Source organism: Symphodus melops (assembly GCF_947650265.1).
Source record: "Symphodus melops genome assembly, chromosome: 21".
NCBI lineage: Eukaryota > Metazoa > Chordata > Actinopteri > Labriformes > Labridae > Symphodus > Symphodus melops.
The window spans coordinates 9,607,203-9,627,668 of NC_136711.1; the positions used below are offsets into that span (position 1 = coordinate 9,607,203).

General features: G+C 43.1%; 1 protein-coding gene across 8 annotated transcripts in view; it reads right to left on the reverse strand.

Moving 5' to 3' along the window:
- LOC306817040 (myosin phosphatase Rho interacting protein) overlaps nt 1-20,466 on the reverse strand; it is a 47,661-nt gene that overhangs the window by 4,893 nt on the left and 22,302 nt on the right. For 5 of the 8 annotated variants that reach the window (XR_013777970.1, XM_079333593.1, XM_079333592.1 and 2 more), the window contains 14 exons: nt 19,850-20,001; nt 18,776-18,860; nt 13,889-14,120; nt 13,188-13,740; nt 11,820-11,961; nt 11,606-11,722; nt 9,938-9,994; nt 9,745-9,813; nt 9,555-9,644; nt 7,599-7,708; nt 7,403-7,441; nt 5,684-6,452; nt 5,470-5,586; nt 818-4,552 (listed from right to left, as the gene is read on the reverse strand). Coding sequence is in view for 7 of the 8 variants with exons in the window: in XM_079333593.1 (XP_079189719.1) it covers nt 818-4,552; nt 5,470-5,586; nt 5,684-6,452; nt 7,403-7,441; nt 7,599-7,708; nt 9,555-9,644; nt 9,745-9,813; nt 9,938-9,994; nt 11,606-11,722; nt 11,820-11,961; nt 13,188-13,740; nt 13,889-14,120; nt 18,776-18,860; nt 19,850-20,001 (6,267 nt within the window). In the remaining variant the exon portion in view is untranslated. The remainder of the gene's footprint in view (nt 1-817; nt 4,553-5,469; nt 5,587-5,683; nt 6,453-7,402; nt 7,442-7,598; nt 7,709-9,554; nt 9,645-9,744; nt 9,814-9,937; nt 9,995-11,605; nt 11,723-11,819; nt 11,962-13,187; nt 13,741-13,888; nt 14,121-18,775; nt 18,861-19,849; nt 20,002-20,466) is intronic. The other 3 variants (XM_079333595.1, XM_079333594.1, XM_079333596.1) reach the window with 3 other exon arrangements.

Sequence of the window (20,466 nt, forward strand, 5' to 3'; positions counted from 1 at the left end):
TTGTTTTTCTGTATTATGTAGAACTGTTAGGGATGTCTCCGCCTGAGCCAGAAGATCTGTCTATTTGGGGGTACTTTTTAATTGAACTCATTTTTCCATCTCATGTCTGCTACAGAGATTTAACCAAACGAGCGCAGTTCCAAGTACTTTTGTGTAAATGTTAGGTGCCAAATTTTAAAAAAGCAAGTCAGCATTATTGTAGCTATAATTCTCTGTTGGGTGTTGAAGTGCCCACAGTGAGTTGAAAACTGAACACAAACTCGGGTTATTAACTTACTGGCTAAAAAAGCCTTAGAGGACAGCCAGAGGGGAACCCCAGAATCCTAACTTGATTCTAATTGCATAAGTCCATGAATGGATGTTGGTGCCATCATAAGGATGGGGAAATGTTTCTTGTTATAAAACTTGTACATGGAAAATCTGGATCATCAAATGTAATCCGTCCAGTAGGTGTTGTGGTACTTGGTTATTACCAAAGTGGTAGACTGACCTGCAACCATTACAGCATGACCAAAAAGACATTTTGTAGTTTACAGTAGCAGGTAATATAGTATTCAGATGTGCAGAAGAAAGATTGGGACACTGCTCAAAGCTGCAATTAAAGACAACTACAATTTGCATGGAAGCAGATGCCTGTTGCAAGATTAATATGTGGAAAAAAATCAAAACACACCATTTCCCAACTTAAAACTCTTTGTGCATATTAGTTGAATGATGAACAAAATTAGCAGGCAGCTCAGCTATTTCACTACTAATAATCTACTCTTGGTTCTAATTTTAAAAAAATGTCACTAAAGTAAAATGAAAGAGCAAAAACCTTAAGACTTTCAAAGTCTCTCTGGTATTTCTCTCTCAGGCTGGCCACATCTCCTTCTAGGTGCTTGTTCTCTAGTTCGTCCCTCATGGTGTTCATCTGGGTCTCCAGCTCTTGGATACGATCCTTCAGAACCACCATGGAGTCCACCTCTGACATGTTTTCCCCCTTCCCCTGTTCTTCCTCTTCCATTGGTGTAGCAGCCTCATCACAAGGAGGCCAATGGGAATCCACCAGACCACCTTTTTTGTCCTGTTGGTGCATTTGGACACGATGAATGTTTTCCATATACTGGGAATGTAACTTTTCAACCTCCTCTTTGTGGATATGCTGGAGCTCACATATCCTTTGCTCAAATTGCTCCTCCAGTTTCCTCACGTGATTATCGTGTCGTTCCTCCATTGTGTTCATATCCACCAGCAGAACCTCAAGCTTTCGTTGACTGTCAGCAGTCGTCTCCATGAGGGCCATTTCTGTTGAGACACGACCTTTCTCGGCTTGGCTAAGTTCTTGCATGTGCCTCTGTTTTAGCTTTTCAGTGTCCTTCTGGAAATTCTCCTCCAGTAGACCCAGTTGCTTCTGCTGCTGGCAGAGCTGGTTTATACGTTTGCTGACGTCATCCCTCAGAGTTTGGTTCTCTTTCTGGAGAGCGGCTATTGTTTGTTGGAAGTTCTTGCGCTCATCTTCTAGTGATGCTTCATATTTTCGCTTGATTGTGCTGACGTTGTGTGCATGCTGCTGAACAAGAGCATCCATGTTCTGGCCTGTCTGTTTACACCAACCCAAGTCTTGTTCATGCATTGCCCGTAACCTGCACGCCACATAAGCCACTTGAGCTTGGATGAGGGCTTCGCGCATACAAAGAGACATACTAGTGATGCTGCGTGAAGATTGGTGGCCAAGAAGAGCATGGACCATTTGGGCCAGTCCAGGGTGGTTTCCACCACTTTCTATCTCCTGAGAATACTTATGGAGGATTGCTGCTTGTCTTTGAAGCTCATTAGCAAGGCTATCATGTGCATTTTGAAATGATTCAATGGTATCGACACCACAAGAGGGCATTTCAGAAGCCAACTGTCTATCTACAATTTCCTCAGCCAAGTCTCTCGCCTCTTGCATTTCAATCTGCTCCATATAGGGAGCAAGTTCAGGGGGGTGAATGTCTGCCAACTTGTGTTTCTTAAACCCAAAATTATTTTTTACTTCTTTTATTACGTTTTTCAAATCAGGTGATTTGGAAGCCTCAATTATTGTTTTCAATGCCGTTTCCCTTTGATGTAGGTCATGATGTGCTTCTGTCAACTCCCTTTTCAATAGTTTAAATTTCTCTTCATAACATTGTTTAAGATGTTGAATAGAGTATGCTAGCTCTGCTTTAATGAAGGTGTGGAAGATTGTGTTGGTGTCTATATCTACATCAGCTGAAACACTGTCCTTTTTGGATTTGGCAACATCTAGCTCAGCTTTCTCTAAATCTTTCCAGAATGCCCCTTCTAGCATCAACTTCCTGGTTAAAACATCAGCATAAATTATAGCCAAGCAATCTTTGTCACTCCTTTTAATGCTCTCTATGTCCTCCCATATCTCAGCAAGACCTTGCAGGACATCTGACTTTGAAGTCTGTATCAATAAAGCCATCTTGTTTAAAACAACGGCCTCAAAAGACAAAGTTTTGGCAAAGAGATGCAAAGCTTCTTTATCTACAGTCTCTGGAATTTGTTGGACAACTGATGACTGCTCTTCCGAGGTCTTTTGTCCTTGCCGGATGTACAGTGACGCATTGAACAAATCGTTCTCTATCTCTGACAAAGAGTGCAGCTGTGAATCAGTTGTGTCGTGAGAGCCACTGAGAATATCCCGGACTTTCTCACGACTGTTTTCGACACATGCCAGGGCTTTAGCATAATGCTTATTAGCTGCTATACTCTGTACCCCGCTTTCACAACTGAACTCTTTATCAAACTTGGTTTCTGTCATTTTTTGATCAGTCTCTTTGCTCACGTCTTCTGCTTGGGTGGATTGTTGCTCCTCCATATTCTGTGTGAGGTTTCTTAATGTATCCTCAGTGGCTAGCAGTTTGGTCTCTAGGGCATGTATGATGGCGATAAACTTCTCTGGGTCACTACTGTGAGGGCATGTTGCATCAGAGGAGAGGATTCCTTCACTCAGCTGCATGTCTTCATTTTCACTCTGACTCATTTGTTTTCTTGTGTCTGAACAGTTGCTCACCTGGCTACTATCCAGGCCCTCTAGATTCATGTACTTTTGGCACTGAATAGTGGAAAAACGTATCCTTGGTCTCTTGGCTTGAGACTCTTTATCATCAGGGAAGTTCGCTGACTTGGATTTACTGTCAACCAAAAGTTGGGGCACTGTGTTTGCCGATAGGGAGACAGATGTTTTTAGTCTAGCTTTCTTGCCATGTTCTGGTTTTTGCTGTCTTTCCATGCGTAGGTCAGCGTAGTCCAGCTGCAGGGCATTAAGATGCTGCTCTAGCTCTGCTATGCGGTCCTCTGCAACCACAAGCTTGGCTTGTAGATCCTTTTCAGCACTACAGGGCTCAACCCTATCCAAGAGACTTTGACTCATTTGACAAAGAAGCTCCTCTTTAGCTTGTAACTTCTGTTCCGTTTCCTCTAAGCTGTTTCCGAGTGCAGCCATTTTGACAAAGACCTCCTTTAAGTCTTCTTCCTTGCGTTCCATTAGCCTCTCATACATCTCCTTAGTCTGCCGGATCTCTTCCTCTTTTTCTCGAAGGAACTGGCTTATTTTCTGAAACTCTTGTGTAGCCCTTTCATATGAGCTCTCCAGAGTGTAGTAATCTGCCTCCTCCGACTGCAGGCGATTGCGGAGCTTATTCACCTCCCGGTCTGCTTCAGCAATCTGGTTAAGAAGCTCCTGACAGCGGCAAGTGAGTTGCCCTCTCTCTTCTTCGAGCCTACGCACACTCTGCCTCAGTGACTCCACCATGTCAGTCTTCTGAGCAAGTTCCTCCTGTAACTTCAGAATTTCCTCCCTGCTTTCTTTTCCTACAGAGGCCTGTTTCCCTCTTAACAGGGCCTCTACCTGCTGCTCAGCCTCCAGCAGCCTCTTCTCCATCTCTTTCTGTGCAGTTTCAGCCTCAGCTAATCTTCTGCACAGATTCTGTCTCTCCCTCTCATGACTCTCTTGCATGGTGTGCTGCTCCTTCCGTAGGCGCTCCTCCTTCAGTGCCTGACCCTCTTCAGTAGCACCGAGCCGAGCAGTCACCTCTTGAAGTCTCTCCTGCAGCCTCTGAATCTCTCTCATGTGGTCTCGCTGCAGAGCCTGCTGTCGCTCCAGGTGTCGGAGGGCCTGGTTTCTTTCGAGGAGACTGGCCTCTACCTCACGAAGTCTATCTTCACTGTCCTTTAGTTGGGTTCGTAACATTCTCTCGCCACGGCTGTATTCCTCCTCGTGTTCCTTTGAGCGCTCCTGCTCGAGCTTGAGCTCATTGCGCATTCTGGCCACAGCCTGTTCACTAGCCAATATTTCAGCCATTGCAGATGCTAATTTAGCCTGCAGAGCTTGAATATCAACCTCATGGCGGTCTACGGCGTCCTGAGCTTCTGTGTAGCTTCTCTTAAGTGTCCGGATTTGCTGGTGTGCGAGGTCCTGCTTGCGCTTCTGGGCCTCCAACTCCCCTTGCAGATCTTGGTTAAGGCTATGCAAGCGTTGCCATGGCACTCTGTGCGGTGAAGAGGAAGGGGGTGTTGCACTCTTGAAAAAGATTGTTGACACAACTTGTTAATTATATCACCTTACCTTCCATACCATATACGGAGAACCACATCTCGTGGGTTACCAGGGAAATAAGTTTTCTCCTTTTATGTGATCAGTCTCTCTTTAGGGAAGTTTGTTCCCCCCCAAGCTTCCACTGTGCTTTTTCAGAGATGACTTGGAAATTGAAAAATGTAAATGACCCCTCCCCCCCTCAAACAAACATGAAGAAAATGTTTGTGACTGTTGAAATGATGGTAAAATGAATTAAAAATAAATACTTTATAAACTAAATAGAATGCAAATCAACAGAATTACATTCTGGCTTTGTATTCCTTTCTTCTTATAGCTTCAAACTGCAACTTGTAGATACACAATTAGTATATGCAATTCTGAAACACCAACAAAACATGCAGAAATCCAAGCTTGGAATGGACACACAGACAATGAACAAATAAAAAAAGAGAGAAAAAGCACAGTGCAAGGCCTCTTGATCGAGACTCTTACCTTTAGTACATCAGATCAAATTAATTAGTTTCCCAGGAGATGTGAAACTCCGTAAAAACAGTTAGTGAAAATTCATGCTGAGAACACCCCAACCATGCACATCAGAGAATAAGCACCCACACCAGTTAGTAAAATATTAAACAGGTTACCACAGAAATACATACACGTTGTCATGCACTTGTAAACTGTACAAGAAACATCAAGTTTGCAAAGTACTGTGTGACAAAAGTATACTCTACCATTTTTGACTAGAACAAATATATCTATATATATATATGTCTTGTAGCCTTAATGCCATTCCAATAAATTTAACCCACGAGTTTGTCTGAATTTATGGTGAAACGCCATTTGTATACAATTTACATTTAAAATGCATACTCATTCTGTATAATCAATGGTGAGTGTAGTACCTGCAGTACATAGCCCTCTCTGGCACTTTGCTCTCTCCCGAGTGCATCTTCTAACTGCTCTTTTAAAGCGTTGTTTTGCTTCTGCAGACAGTCTAGCTCCTTCTGCTTCTGTCCCAACTAAACAAAGAAGAAAAAAAAGAGAGGAAATACTGAATAAATGGTACATGAAGGGAATCCACAAATGTGTTAATGACCCTCTGAGAGGAAAACGTACCTCTTTGTCTAGCAGTGCAGCAAGCTCCTGTGCAGGTAATCTGTCAGAGTTTCCTACAGACGAGTTGATTGGCACTTGTTTCTCCTCTCTGAGCGGTGTGGTCTCCACCTGATGCCATCGCTGCTCAATCTCTCCTTGGACATCTGAGGTTCTGTTGTCCTTTTTAGCATCACCTACAGGGTGCATGGCTGCAGGGTGGTCTACTTCCATCCCCCCTTGCTCTTGGCATTCATGCACCGATGACGCTGGTGGTGCAGTGTTAATCGTGGACATCATGGTGACAGTAACAGTATTTGGCATGTGAGTTGCACTGGTTGTGCAAAGTGGAGGGACACCCTTCCTTACATTCTCTTTTTGTGCTTCTTCTGGCATAGACTGTGTGTGGGAGCCTGACACAGAAGAGGTTTGGAGCGAGGAGGTAGAGACAGGAGAGGACGCTAAGGAGGACGCAGAGGAGGAGGGAGAGCAGTATGAGGAAGCTGCGGAGAAAGACGAGCTGAGGTCCACTGTGTCTGCTCGTTCTTTTACAGGTTTTGCCGCCTGTTCCATTTTGAATTCGGACCAGTCATAGGTCTTGGAGCGACCCTCTCGTCTGCGCTCACGGACTCTGCTTTTCCGTGGCTCAGAGGAAGGCGTGGAGGCGTGCATGATCGCCTGCTTTCTGTTGACATCAGACCTGGGGGCCTCCGGACTGGGGCTTGGCTCAGGGGTGGCTTGTGGACATGGCTCCAACATCACTTGGGCTTGTATCTGCTCGTCATGGAGGGATCTGAATGCAAAAAAAAAAATACAATACAGAAAAGACAAAATAAAAGGGACATTAAATGGCTTCAACAGAAGGTGAAAAATGAAATTTCTACATCTACATCTGCAAGACATAGAGCTGGACAAAACAACACAAACATTTCTTGCATAGCAGAATCACCTAGTTGACTTTGAAACACTTAAATATATGTATCATGCTGTCAATGCATAGAGCACATCAAAATGCTTTAAAGGCACACTAAATTAGACTGAAAGCAGCTTTAGCGTTCACAGTTATAATCTGACCTAAGCCTGATGGCAGATGCCAGCCCTTAGCTGCCATGTGAATGCAATTTATTTTTTACAGCAGCTTAGTGTAAAGAATGTGTTTCCAGTAAACTGCAAACTGGTTGACATTTGAAGTTTTATAAATCTATTTTCACTTCCTTGTGTGGAGGGATAAGTGAGTAAGGGGAGAAAATGAGAAGGGACAGCAGTCAAGCACGAGAAAGAGGTGTCTGAGGCGTCTGTGCAGAAATACCAAAAGTATCACACACGCTTTAGTAAAAGACACACTGGTACAGAGTGACTCAGAAAATGCTGGTCAGAGAATGTATTTAGTATCACATGTGATGAGCCATGTGAAAGGCAACACTTGGGTTTTAAAATAATCATTAAGTAAACAGATTTTTTTTCAGTGAAGGATTTTTTTTGTGCTTTAGTTTTGCCGTACAAAAAAAATGATCATTGAATTGTTGCTCGACGTCATGTTGGATTAGTCATTGTTGTTTGTTGATGTGATCGCAGTGTGTGTGTCTCAGCCCAACCTGACAGACAGGGACACGTTACTCAACAATCACATGACACGGGGACGACAAACACGCTGGGCCTGACATTGCTGAGCAATAACATCACTGTTGGAGGTTTGTTTTTGGGGTGGGGTGAGGAGGGGGTGTCACACACAAGCACTCCAACCTGGGCTTCAGAACGGATAGTTTCAGAGAGATGTTTTTCCTGGAAGCAGGTTGAAAATACCGTTTTGATGGAGGAAGAGAGAGAAGGGAAGATAAAGTGAGGAGGAGAGAGGGATTAAGAAAAAAAAAAAAGATATGTAGAAAAACAGTGGTTTTATCTGCCGGTGTTGAAAGTGTTAATCCTCTTCGGGTATTACCGGGTGACATCAGGCGCGATGGTGGGTCGCACATTCTTCATGATCGCCTGAATCCAGTTGCGGCGGATTCCAGAGGTCATGGCTGACAGGGTGCACGCTCCATCTTTACACTGGGAGCAGGAAGGCATTTCATTACAATGAGTGACAGGAATGAGACAACACGTCGATTTAAATAACTTCCACACTTTAAGATATGTAACCACTTGTTTGTCACAAGGACGAGCCTTAAATAAAATGACGATATGCAGCACTTCGGTTCAACTGACTGTTTAATTTCTTTTGGCTCAAAATGGACCTCAGGTAGACAAACCAACGCCGTTATATCGACTTTGGAATAATAATTCAACAGTGAAATAAAAGGGAATGTTTTGTTTCCTAACTATTATTCGTAGTACCACACTGGACTGAGACTTTGTAAATTGGAGGTTTTTTTAAGTGTGCTTTAAGCAGAAGTCTAAAGCGTCGCACTGACAAAGAGCCCAGCAGAAGGAGTTTTAATTCTGTCACTACAACCGCAATCTTAACACCATGTAGATAAACCAAACACAAAAGTAACACAGGATGCTTCTGTTGGATGTGCAGTACATTTCATTTTACAGGGTAGAATCTCGATAATGCTTTGCCATCTGTCGCTTGCAAAGTTTTGAATTATTTTGGAAGATTATCTAAGACAAATGCGTATTTCTAAAGCGGCAGGATGTCCTGAAGTCAGCTGAGTGTAACAACGCTGAGAGCTAGAGCTGCTCCTTTGTCATAGTAAACTCGATCATAGTAGACTTTAAATCTGGAGTAATCAGTGGCACACACACACACACACAAACACACACTAACAAACACAACAGCTGCCGTAATCTGAACTGAATAAATCAAGTTGCCCAAAATGCTTGTTTTCACTTTCCTACCACTTTATGGAGAATGTAAATAAGATTTAAGATATTTGTAATGGACATTGTTAGCAGTAGTCGAAATCTCCCTTTAAATATAGGTACCCTTTACCCAAAGCCTTAACCTCTGCTTATTTTGTGTGCTGTTAAATATACTACAGCCTTGCACAGAGACATGTGGTGGAATAAGTGATTTCTTAAAGGCCGCAGTGATTCTTTAAAGCATCTGAAGACACAGAATGCCAGGTACTGTACACACATCACAACTCGTGTTCAGCTCAAATAAGCTTTAAACGCCCATGAGAGAACAAGAGCTCAGAGAGCAGACATTGATACTGGAGCGAATCATCGGTCAACACCAAACGTATGGTGATCTCAGGCAAAAAGACGACCATCCCTTCGCATGTGCCATTTCAAATTTCCTCCAGAAAATCTGAGGGGGGGGGGGGGGGGGGGGGTCTATAGTCTATATGTCTATATGTAGCATGGACAAAACCTTCCACTGACACCAAATGGATAACCAATGCATTGCAACTATATGTGTCCAGGAAGTGTTTTGCCAGCAGCAAGTGCTAAAAATGTTTAATGGACAAGGATTATATGACAAAAGTGTTCCGTCACAGGTTCCCAAGCAGGATCGGAAGAAATTGCACACACATTATGCAATTATGGTCTCAAATACATTTGAAACCTGAGTGTTAGCCAAGGGCAGGTTTTTTTTTTTTTTTTTTTAATGACGGAGGTTAGGTAAACATATTGCGCAGGATGAGGGCCTCATGGGTTCAGAGAGAGGAGCGGGGCAGACAACGGCTGCAGCAGATTTAGACCACCATGATGTCACCCTCTCGTGGAGAGATGACAAGTGGAGTGACATCCGTCATGACGGACAAACAATCGTTTCAGACCGAGAAAAATGGCAAAACCCGATACCTAAAGTTGCGCCCACATGGTGTCTAAGGCTGTTTATAGACCAGCAGGAGACAGCAGGGCTCAAGTGCGTAGACAAAGAGTTCCATCTTTGCTGCTGATTTACGACGCGGGACACTTGATGACATGAAGAATAAACACTCACCACGATTTGGAAGCCGTAATTCCTCTGGACTGGGAACTCTTTGACATCGTAACATGTCGTAAGGTCAATTTCACCATCCAGTTCTGAAGCCTGAGGGAAAAAAAAAAGGTTCAAGAAAAATTAACAAACGACAACAAAAACCAACCATGTATTCATATTCATCGTCAAAAATCACACTTAACACTTTTACCTCCTCAGCTATGGAGTCCTTGTAGTACCTCAGACTCTGATCTGTCAGGACAAACCAGTGTTTCTTCCACTGAAGGAGTCAAAGAAAGCATTCATTTGATTACACCAGTCCTCTGAGCACAATATGATGTTATTCAGGAAGGGAAATAAAACAGACGCTAATTCAATCCCACCAATGAAAAAAATATAATTACCATTCCGTCATCGTAGAGCTTCGTCATCCATCCTTTTTTAAAGTTCAGCAAATCTGGCTACAAATCGGACAGATCACAGAGATGATGTGTTGTAATTTGCACTAAAAAATAATCAATGAAAGTTTGTGCAGCTACCAATGACAAATTATAATAAATCAATCACATCAATGCACGACAAACGACAAATATTTTACTTAAGAAGCTTTCCTTAAGTACGTTTTTAACTGGTTTGAAATTTACTTGAAATCCCCTCCAACACTGAGCATTTAGGATCATTTCTTTACATTTAGGTCACTACCTGAGGTAAATCTGCCGATACGTGGCTCCAGCTACAGAGACCGACTGGCGGGAGCTGGACTTTCCGAGTGAAACACAAACTGCTGCACATTGAAACCAAGCTCAGGTCTGTTTATAGACCTTAAAGTAAATCACTCGTCTTAAACCTGCTGCTGCGGCTCTCTAAACAGTACCTTTCTTTTGTTGAGCTTCATCAGGTGTGGTGTCACCGTCTGGCACAGAGTCATTCTGATGGCTAATTGCGTTCACTTCATATGTTGACAAACTGTTTCTGTCTGTCCGTCCCGGGGACAAACTGCTTCTAAACGGGCTATTTATAATCAGCAGGAGCGCTGGTGGCAGTGGTGTGTACATGAATGTGTGTGTAAGTGGGCGGGTGGGGGCTCTGGCAGCTGCAGTGAGACCAACAACACGCTGGCTGGATCGCCCTAACAGCGCTCAGTGAACTGACCTCGGATCAGTGAGGTAGTCTGTCAGACTAGTGGGAGTCACCAGACCTCAGGAGGATGTCACTGGAGGACTGCTTTAATCTGGCTCATGAAGACCGGAGAAAACAAGTGCTGATGTAATCGTGTATATGCAGATGCAGCTGGAGTTTTGGTGCGTGCAAAATTGAAGTAAATAAATGGCCAATATCACGGTTTCCCAGGGCTCACTCTCCTGAGCTCTCTAAACGACTTCAAGGCCTGGAGTACATCACTTTCTAAAACTATTCTTCCATACTAACCATTATGATTTAATCACTGACAATAATTACATTAATTAGTGTACTGAATGAACCTTTTTTTTTTTAAATACACCTAAAAGATTTTATTTATTGATGATTTATTTTTGTGTTTTGGTGAAAAAGAAAATTGTTAAGATGAAGCTAATGTAATTTAAATTACTAGAAGACATACCTATCCTTTCACATACACTGCCATAAAATAGTTGGCAGGTTGTTAACATGTTTCTTATAGACCCTGCTCCTCTACTTAACCAACTCAACTAAATTTAATCAGCCTTTTGAATTTCCTTTGAAACTATGAAAAACTAACTTTCATTCTCTTTTAAACTGAAGCCACCAAGTGTGTCTAAGTTTGTAGTTTAACCCTCCTCATGTCAAAAACATATCATCTTCATGATCCGGAGGGCAAAGATGAGGCCTCGACTGCAGAATGATGGATTCAGTCCCTGCTGCTTTCTAGACATCTGACACTCTATTAAACACCTTTGGCAGCTTTTGATGCTGAGGAAGCGGTGAAGGCTCAAATCCAACTTTTTTTTGCTCATTTCAATCCGGAGTTTGAGACCTGGGAATAATCTAGATTCGAGCTGTTGATCTGTTATGACAACATACGGTATACGTTCTTCTATACTCCCTTCACTCACCGTCATGGAGGACTCGGTGACTCTGCGATCCAATGATTTTGCTCTTCTTAAATTGGCAAAGGTGGAGCTGGACACATCAGGGACAGACCGGTCCTTGCCTGCATCCAGTGACATATCCTACAAATGTCACATTATTGGATATTAAGGACTGGGTTTAACACAAGCAACACTTTCAAGATACAGTCCTTCAGGAAGAACATGGAGAATAGCATACATGTTTGTTAGCCAGGTAGCGTCTCTCGCTGCGGCCTTGTCTCTGGATTTGGACGGTGTTAACGGAGGGCTCATTGGTGCTGCTCGTGTCCATCTGCTCCAAATTCTTGCCTTCCTCATATCGGCCAATGATTTGAGTACGCCTGTGGGACACAAACAGACCATTCCTTAATGCCTTATCCCTGAAATAACAGGCTAAAACCGACACTTTTGATTGGAGTATAGCATCTACAACTGTTCAAAAAGTCATTTTGCAGCATATGTCAAACAAACCATTTTCTTCAAAAACAATGGTGCAGCATATCATCTTTAAATGGAGGCAGATTGGCATTAAAACAAAACTAAAGCATGATATAAAAGTCAATTTGAGTCTTTTTCCATGATGAATACAAGCTGTTTTAGTGCAGAATGCTGCTGTAACTGCCCAATGTTCACAGTCATTATAAGAAAGTCTGGTTTCATTCTAGACTCAAATTACCTTTCATGATCAAACATGTGCAACATGACGGAGAAATAATATCCCTGAAGAGAACAATCCAGAGATACACCAGCAAATAAAAGTCATGTTACATGACGAGAGAATAAACTTCAGAGGAAAAGTAAAAAGGACTAGAATGGTGGATTAAGTGTTTGTAGAAAGAGATGCAATGGAAACACATTCAGGATTACCTGAAGGCTCTTTGCTTATAAAAGGTTTATGTATGCGGTTAAGAGTCAGACACAGTATGTAAACCCACCACCAGTAACAACCACCAGAATGTTTGAATATTGCACAGTTTACACAGGGGAAACCACGTGTTTATGAATCAGTGTATGAGAGCGCTCCCAGGCAGTGGAGAGATGAAATGATAGAAAGCAGGAATCAGCGGTGACCAGCGGGGAACAGCATTGGGACGGGGGCGGAAGGGTTGGTTGAGCATTAGGTCTGAGAAGCTCTGTTCAGAAGCCCCCTGGAAAAAAGATCAAAACAACAGACTAGCAAGGTGGCAAGAGCAGAGAGTAGAGATCACAGATTAGAAAGTAACACATGCATTGAAAGCCTCAAAATCATTACTTACAAACCACTGGTTAAAGCCAAGAAAAGACACATTTAGCATAAATGCTTCAGAGACCAAAGAGCAGCCACAGGGTGGTGCTAAAAAACTAAAATGAGGACGCTTTAAACAAAGCATAGGCTCTATATAATGGATCGCTGCATTTTAAGGGCTAAACACCAGTGGCTCAATAATGATTAGAAGTCTTGTTTGGCTGCAGTTTAAGGAATATATATGTATGTTTTGGTAAAGTGATTTATGTGCATGTATAATCAGGAAGCATGTGAAAACTTAAATGACTGGGGTTTCTTTCCAACTCATCCACAGCCTCTCACCTGCGCTCCTCCCCAAACAGCCGAGCCACCTCTTCTCTGCCAGGACTGCGAGTCCGCGCCCTCAGCTCTTGCCGCTTTTTCTCGGAGCGGAAGGCTTCGCGGTAACTCAGTCTGCGAGCACGTGGCACATCCGACAGCGCCGTGTATTCCCTTCCGGGCCGGCCCACTCTGCCAACTCCACCACTGACAACGCCAGTGCTTCCTCCACCACCACCACCGTGTCCCTCCCAGGTGGGCGTGGTCACGCTCGGATCAGAGTCCAGCGAGCTCTGGGAGGAGCTGATGGTGGAGTAGCTGGGGGAGGCCAACGCACCTGGAGAAGGGAAAGGATCTTGGGAGGGTTGATAAGGGGAGGTTTGGGGGTCTGACTCAGACTTGTACCTGGGACTGGTCGCTCCTAAAGAGGAGGAGGATGCTGAGGAGGACAGGGGCAGATGCTGGGGTGGCTGAAAATGCGGTGCAGACTGTGGAGAAGGCTCTGACTTGGTCTTCTCCAGGGAAAAGTAACCACTCTCCACTCGTACCTTACGACCGGTGCTCACTGTGGCAGCATCTGAGACAAGGACACAAATAAAAACATACAAGAAAAATCAGAAAAGAAGGATTTTGTAGCAAGTAGTATTTGAATATGAAGTAAAAAAAAAAGATTGTTTTTTCTTTAAGCCTTTCACAAATCTTTTGCAGTTACATCCAGGCCTCACCATCTTGAGTAGAGTTGCTGGACTCTGGCTGGCTCTGGTTCAGCTGGCTGATGCAGGAGGCACTGCGGCTGCAGGGGATGGTGGCCCTGCTCCAGCGGCTCTCCTCTTGCCACAGAGTGGCGCGGCTCATCGGGACACGCTCGGCGCTGGCGATGCTGCTGGGCAGGCAGGGGATGCTTCCCCCGCCGCTGCTGCTGCTGCTGGTCACCGTCACCTTGGCCGGGCCGGGCTCCTGGGCGGAGGTTTGGGATGGAAGGAGAGGGAGGGAAGAGGAGAGGACATGATGGTAGGTAAGGTCACAGAGAGACTACGACGAGGATTACGAGGAGGAAAGAGATTAAAGAGCAATTAAAATACTGACGAGCAAGCTCAACAACATAGAGGCGTCTGGTGTTTTTTTTTTGGTGAGGTTCGGAGAAAACAATCAGTCTTTGTGATCAGTTGTGATCGGTTTATTGGGAAGGAGACAGAGAGCAGCAGCTTGTCACAGATCAGTTCATTCACAGCGAACACATCCGTATCAGTGAAGGATTGAGAGACCTAAGAGTTGTGCAGAGGTGGAATCATTGAACTAGAATTATCTACAGAAAGAAAGACTAAACTACAAATCTCTTCACCAGATAAAACACAGCTGTGGTTTTTGGATTCAGACTCCCAGGATCATTTAAGTTAAGGAGAGAAAGCAAGATTTCCAAAGCAAAGCGCATCAACTGTCCAGGCAGCGTACTTGAAACCCCACAAACATGCTGCTGAGAATCACGCTTGAGAATCAGAGAGAAATAAAAAAAAAGAAAATCCTTTAAGTCCCCTTTCACCTGGATTCACTTTGATTATAAACAAATGTGGTTCATAAGGGTTGGGAATCTGAAAACCACAACTCACTGGGTGTCCATTCATGTCTTCAGATGAAAAACTCTGGCTTGTTGTAACTCCAGCCTGCCAATCACAGAAAGCTTTGGATGTTAATGTTCGTGTTCCAGCTGTAACCATTCAAATCAGCTATATACCAAAGTCTCTCTCATATATATATATATATATATATATATATATATATATATATATATATATATATATATATATATATATATATATATATATATATATATATATATATATATATATATATATATATATATAAGTGGCTTTGAAATGTTAACCATGAATGAATACCTTCCCTCAGTTACTCTATCAGATACAAATGATCCCAGGTATTAAGTCCACCAAGCACCTGAACAGTTACTGTATGTCGGTTTAGAAGAAGCACATGTCAAAATATCTACGTTATGTCTCCAAAGAAACAACTCTTTTGTGCGTCATATCTGATTAGGTGGCGACTGTACATCGCTTTGCTTCGACATAGAAAGCTCAAGTGACGCTGCATCTCTGAAGTTGGTTTGTACTGATGTAATTACAGTTCATGCAACATTAAATCACGGCATGCTGTCAGATCATTCGAAGGCAGGTCTCAAGCCGCCTGTCTTTACTCCATGACGTGAAAATCCTAAATTTCTTCTTCCTGGAATAATAGTAACTATTCTGGGATAAATAAGAGATTAGCTGAGGGATCCACCTTGATGTATTTTAGACAAACAACTGGAAAATACAGTATTCAAAAGCAGGACTTGTTCCTTTATTTACAGGTAAGGGACGCCATAATCCTTCAAAGTCAAAGTATTTGAAGCTCTAAGACGCAGCTTTTTACAACAACTGTGCCGCTCTATTAGCTCCTTCTATCATGTGCTTAAAGGGCACGAGGCTACAAACACCTCAAACCTGGCAAACAGAACTCGTGGAATGACTCCTAGCCCATTCAACTCACCGTACTACAGACGCCATACATTTAACTCGAGCTTATCTCCGCTGTGTTCCAAATGTAAACTGGAAACGGGTGGTCTCACCCACGGCCTGTGGCCTTGTAGGAAAGTATGGCAGTTCTGGCAGATGATAGAGGAAATTAGGAAGATGATGAATGGTGACACTTTATGTGGGCTACTTGGTATTTCTCCGACAGTCATCTTGGACAAATGTGAAAGGAAACTCCAACCTTCTGTGCGAGACAATGGAACTTTGTCTGTGCTCCAGTTCAAAGAACACATCTGAGTCACGTCGGCAGAGGGTCACACTTCAACACGTCTCATTGCATGATTATCTTCTTATGTGAATGCCGCACCTCTCTTGTATTAGAATGTGTACGTTAGCCTAAATGTTCAGTTCACATGCTCTGTGATGTTATTTTAATTTAGTTTGAAAAAATAAAATAAAAATGGAGTTGAGCTTAACTGCTTATCCATAAGAAGAAAAGGAGAATGATAATCTGAAGGCAAAACACCTTTAAATCTTCCAATATGAGACCAAAGAATGTTGCCTTCACACCATTGTTTTGAACTCCAGGTCTGATGCGTCAGCGCAGAGGAACTACCCAGAAGGCAAACATGTCACCGTGCTCAAGTATTCACAATAGTCAGGCACAAGAAAGTCGAGGAAAGGCGGAAGGCGAGTTTGCAGTTGGAAAAGTGAGATTTCAATGATATTAACCTGAACATACTTGTTGATACTTGTCAGTGTAGGAAATATCACGTTTCCATCCCAGAGCAAACTGAACAGCTCATTAGACAATTATAGATAAGTACATTGGCAAGCAACGGCCCAGTCACATTACCGCCTGTGATTAAACGGTTTTGTCCCTGAACTCTTGACTGTTATTTCATGCCTGTTTCACACACATGCAAGACAAAAAAAAAAAAAAGAAAAAAAAAAGAAGACATTCTTGTAGCATTGCATCAAACACTTTTTGTACACGATATGGGAAAAATATGCAACATGTGTAAACATGCATCTTTTCTTTCTATGTGCTGTTCTCCCATGTTCTACACACAATATACACATGTTCATGACCAAAGAAATGCAGACACACACATCAACAAAAGGAAAGTCTTCTGAGAGCCAGAGATACGGACATCAGATGGGACACAGTCACGGTCATGGCTGTGCCTCTGCCAATGAGCCCGTTAACGTGAAGCCAGCAGGGTCACAGTCTGATTCAGGGCAGCGTCATTAGAGGAACCGCACAATGAACTGCACAGACTATTGTGCGGACACTAAACACAAATTTGGCCTTACAACAAAAAAAGGAGTAAACTGTTTTTCACAGTGGGTGGTCTGAACAATACTGTCTTGTCATTGGATCTATTTTTATAGTAATACAGCCTGATCGGGTCCTGGTGTTTTGTTTCTATCTAACAAGCAGGACCTTGACTGCGCCAACGTGAAAGGAGCATTTTTGTGATTGTCTTTAAATTATTTACGGATGACACAAGAGTGCTGATCACTTTTCTCTTAGATTATTTAACGCAACTTTGTCTTGGTTTCTGCTAATCTTTGTAAAGGTGACACTTCATATGATGTCATTTCCTGTGCAATAATTAATGTGCCAACTTCCTTCTCAACATTTTGCCTACCAAACGTCTCTATAAATAAACTGTACTCACTCACTCACTTGATTTGGCCTCCTTTAAATGGCCAATCTTGAAAATCAGCTTGCAGACAGAACTTCATGGGGGGGTTGCATGTCTAATTTTGCAGACTTAGGTATGCATCTATAATAATTCTGCAGGGGCTCAGGGCTGGTACACTATGAAATCCAATGGACATTAAAAAGCTTTAAACAGACTGTCTGATTTTCAGTTTAAATAAAAAAAAAGGGTCATATAAGGAAAACAAGTTTATGAGTCTATGACTACTGCCTATTTGTTTTCACCAAATAACAACAGAGATCCTGCTTTAGGTAATAATATCACGAAGTACCCAAACGTTCCTGAACTAGAATTTGAAGCTGTTGCCACATTATCACAGCCATACACCATACGTGTTGATTTTTCAGAAAAAGACTAATGTGTTTCGAGCGGGCACACAAGGCTACAGGAAAGAGGCAGGGCAAAAAGTCAGGCAGATGAGACAGCAGCTGCTGGACGTGACAATGAAACAGAGTGCATGAGCAAATTCAGAGGCGAGAGGATCATGGTCACATTGCTGAACGTTAAAGCTGAATGTTATTTTAGCTGGCAGCTGGAATTGCTACCCTTAACTGTTTGCACAGAAATGTTTTGATAAGTCACTGAAATTGCCTGCCTGCTCATCAGGTGATACTGTATTAAAACCAGAAGCTGGAAGCCGAACAAAGTGACTTCTTCTGGAAAAGAAGCAGCCAATTGTACTTTATTACATCCAATGATACCACCCAGTTAAATGTTGACACTGTAACTCTTCAGCTCATGTCAGGAGAGTATGCGGCATGCAGCCTGTGTGTGTGTGTGTGTTCAGAACACCTCGTGTGAGTCAAGAATGCAAATATGGACCGCTGTTGATCATGCTGCTGGCAGAAAAACGATACATCTCACTCGGTCTGAGGGGAAAACAGCTGGTGCCGTTTGACTGGAATGAAAAGCCTCCATGCTGCATACTTACACAGCACATGTCCCTCAGAATATGGGTTATTTTCTTTTTTTCGGTTGTAGTGATGGAACACATGCGGATCACTTGTTTACTACAGTATGGATGTGAAAGTCATGTACACGTTCAAAAACACAGCTCACTATCTGTTGATTGGAAATACCCTTCTTTTTTTTTTTTTTGGGATTTTACCTTTACAACAGACATGGGCAGGTTTGCATCAGAATGGTTGCTGCACGTGTTTCTAATCTAACCAATCTGATTACTTGAACTATATGATCTTGCGCTTCTTTTCACCCTAACGCACGAAGCAACAGATGACATCTCTGTTGTTTCCTGCTTCACTGGAATAACCTTTCTTTAAGTTAACAAGAACATGCACCATCCATACGATAGGGAAAGAAAAGTCCTGACGGAGTGGGAGGAGAGAGTCATTACCTGGTGAGTGGGAGGATCGACCTTGCGTTTCTTCTTCTGGTTCTGCTTATTGGTCCGGGGATAAACAGTCAGAGCCTCCTGCCACCTACACACAGTCAGACAGTCAACGTGTTGTTCTCGCACCCGTGCTGGATCAATATATGATAGAGGCCGAGTCCTATACAGTAAGACATAAAGCACTGTGCCTGCCGGAGAACTCTTCATTCATTTCAGATTGAAGTGTAAAGGAAGCCCCGTCACCGTGGTACAGAACAGACCAATGTTCCTCTGCACCACCCACTAAGTAAAGAGTCACAGTATATCCTGTCTTACTGTAGGCACACATGTGACACAGGTATTAATGAATTAGTGGTCACAAAAGAGGAACATACACATAAAATATATGTATTCAAGTAATCCAGGGTTTTTCATGCTCCTGTCAGTCAATGATGAGCTCGCGGGGGCTGATGTGACTGAGAGACGGCAAAGAAACGATATATGTGTGCCGGGTGATGCAGGTGGGTGCAGGGATCGAGCAGGTAGTATAATGGAGAGTGGGTGTTGTGAGTCACAGGACCCTAAGAATAGCCTTAATGTGTGTGCGAGAGCAAAAGGAGTGAGAGAGTGTGGTGCAGAAACACACTTTGATTTGCAGCAGTAGAGGAAGGCGACAGTAAAACAAAATCATGAGGCTTAGAGAGAGAGAGTGTGTGTGTGTCTAAGGCATACAGGGGTTTGTTAAGCAGGGGGGGGGGGGGGGGGGGGGGCAGGAGAGGAAACAGTTCAAGAATGTGCACTGTCACTGCAGTGTGGATTTCAAGTCTCTGAAGAGCAGAGCCCAGAGGAGACAGCAGGGGGCAGAGCAGATTTGGCAGCAGAGGCAGCCAGACATAAGAAGTCTTAAGCCTCCGACATCCACATCCACTCCAACCAAGAGAGAGAGAGAGAGAGAGCCCAACACAAACCATAATACCCACTTGAATCAGCATGTTGCCCATCTAAGACATGAAGGTTGATTGTATATAAAAAATTCCTACATTTAGAAATCAACTTCCTGGTTTATTTTTTATTTTTATTTATTTTTTCAAGCCTTACCCGTTGATAATTTCTTTGCACTCCGCCCGTATAAAGTGCTCTTTCTCAGGGGTCAGGATGCACAGCGAGTTCTTCTGCCCCGTCCTGGACTCTCCGTCGATGACGTCTGAGCACTGGTTCATGTTGATTGTACCCTGGGGGAGAGTGCTGGGCTGGAGGGTGCAAAAAATAAATAAATAAATAAATAAATTTAAAAAAAATAAGAGAGAAGTGTTAAGTGAGGAAATGAGCCGACGTGCCCACGTATCCCTCCACATGGCTTCGTCTTTTCACACAATCCATCCAGCATAATTTTTCCTGGCGAGTTCGTCATGCCAAGCACTGATGTAACAGTCTGTATGTGCAGGCCTGTGTTCCCGTTAGATCTCGCCCTGATATTTCAAAGTGGTGTGACACACGCTCGAGAAAACACAAGACGCTAATTATCGAAGTGTGCAGCTTTAACTTTCACATAGACCATTCAGAAAACAAGCGCCAAAGTAGTAATACGGAGGATGATTAGTAATTTTTGGTAAAAATTACATTCAGTTAATATAAGCAGTCCAGGCTAAAGTTAATAAACAACACGGGGATAAGGATGCATCAGGCATACATTACACGTGTTTACTGCACGTATC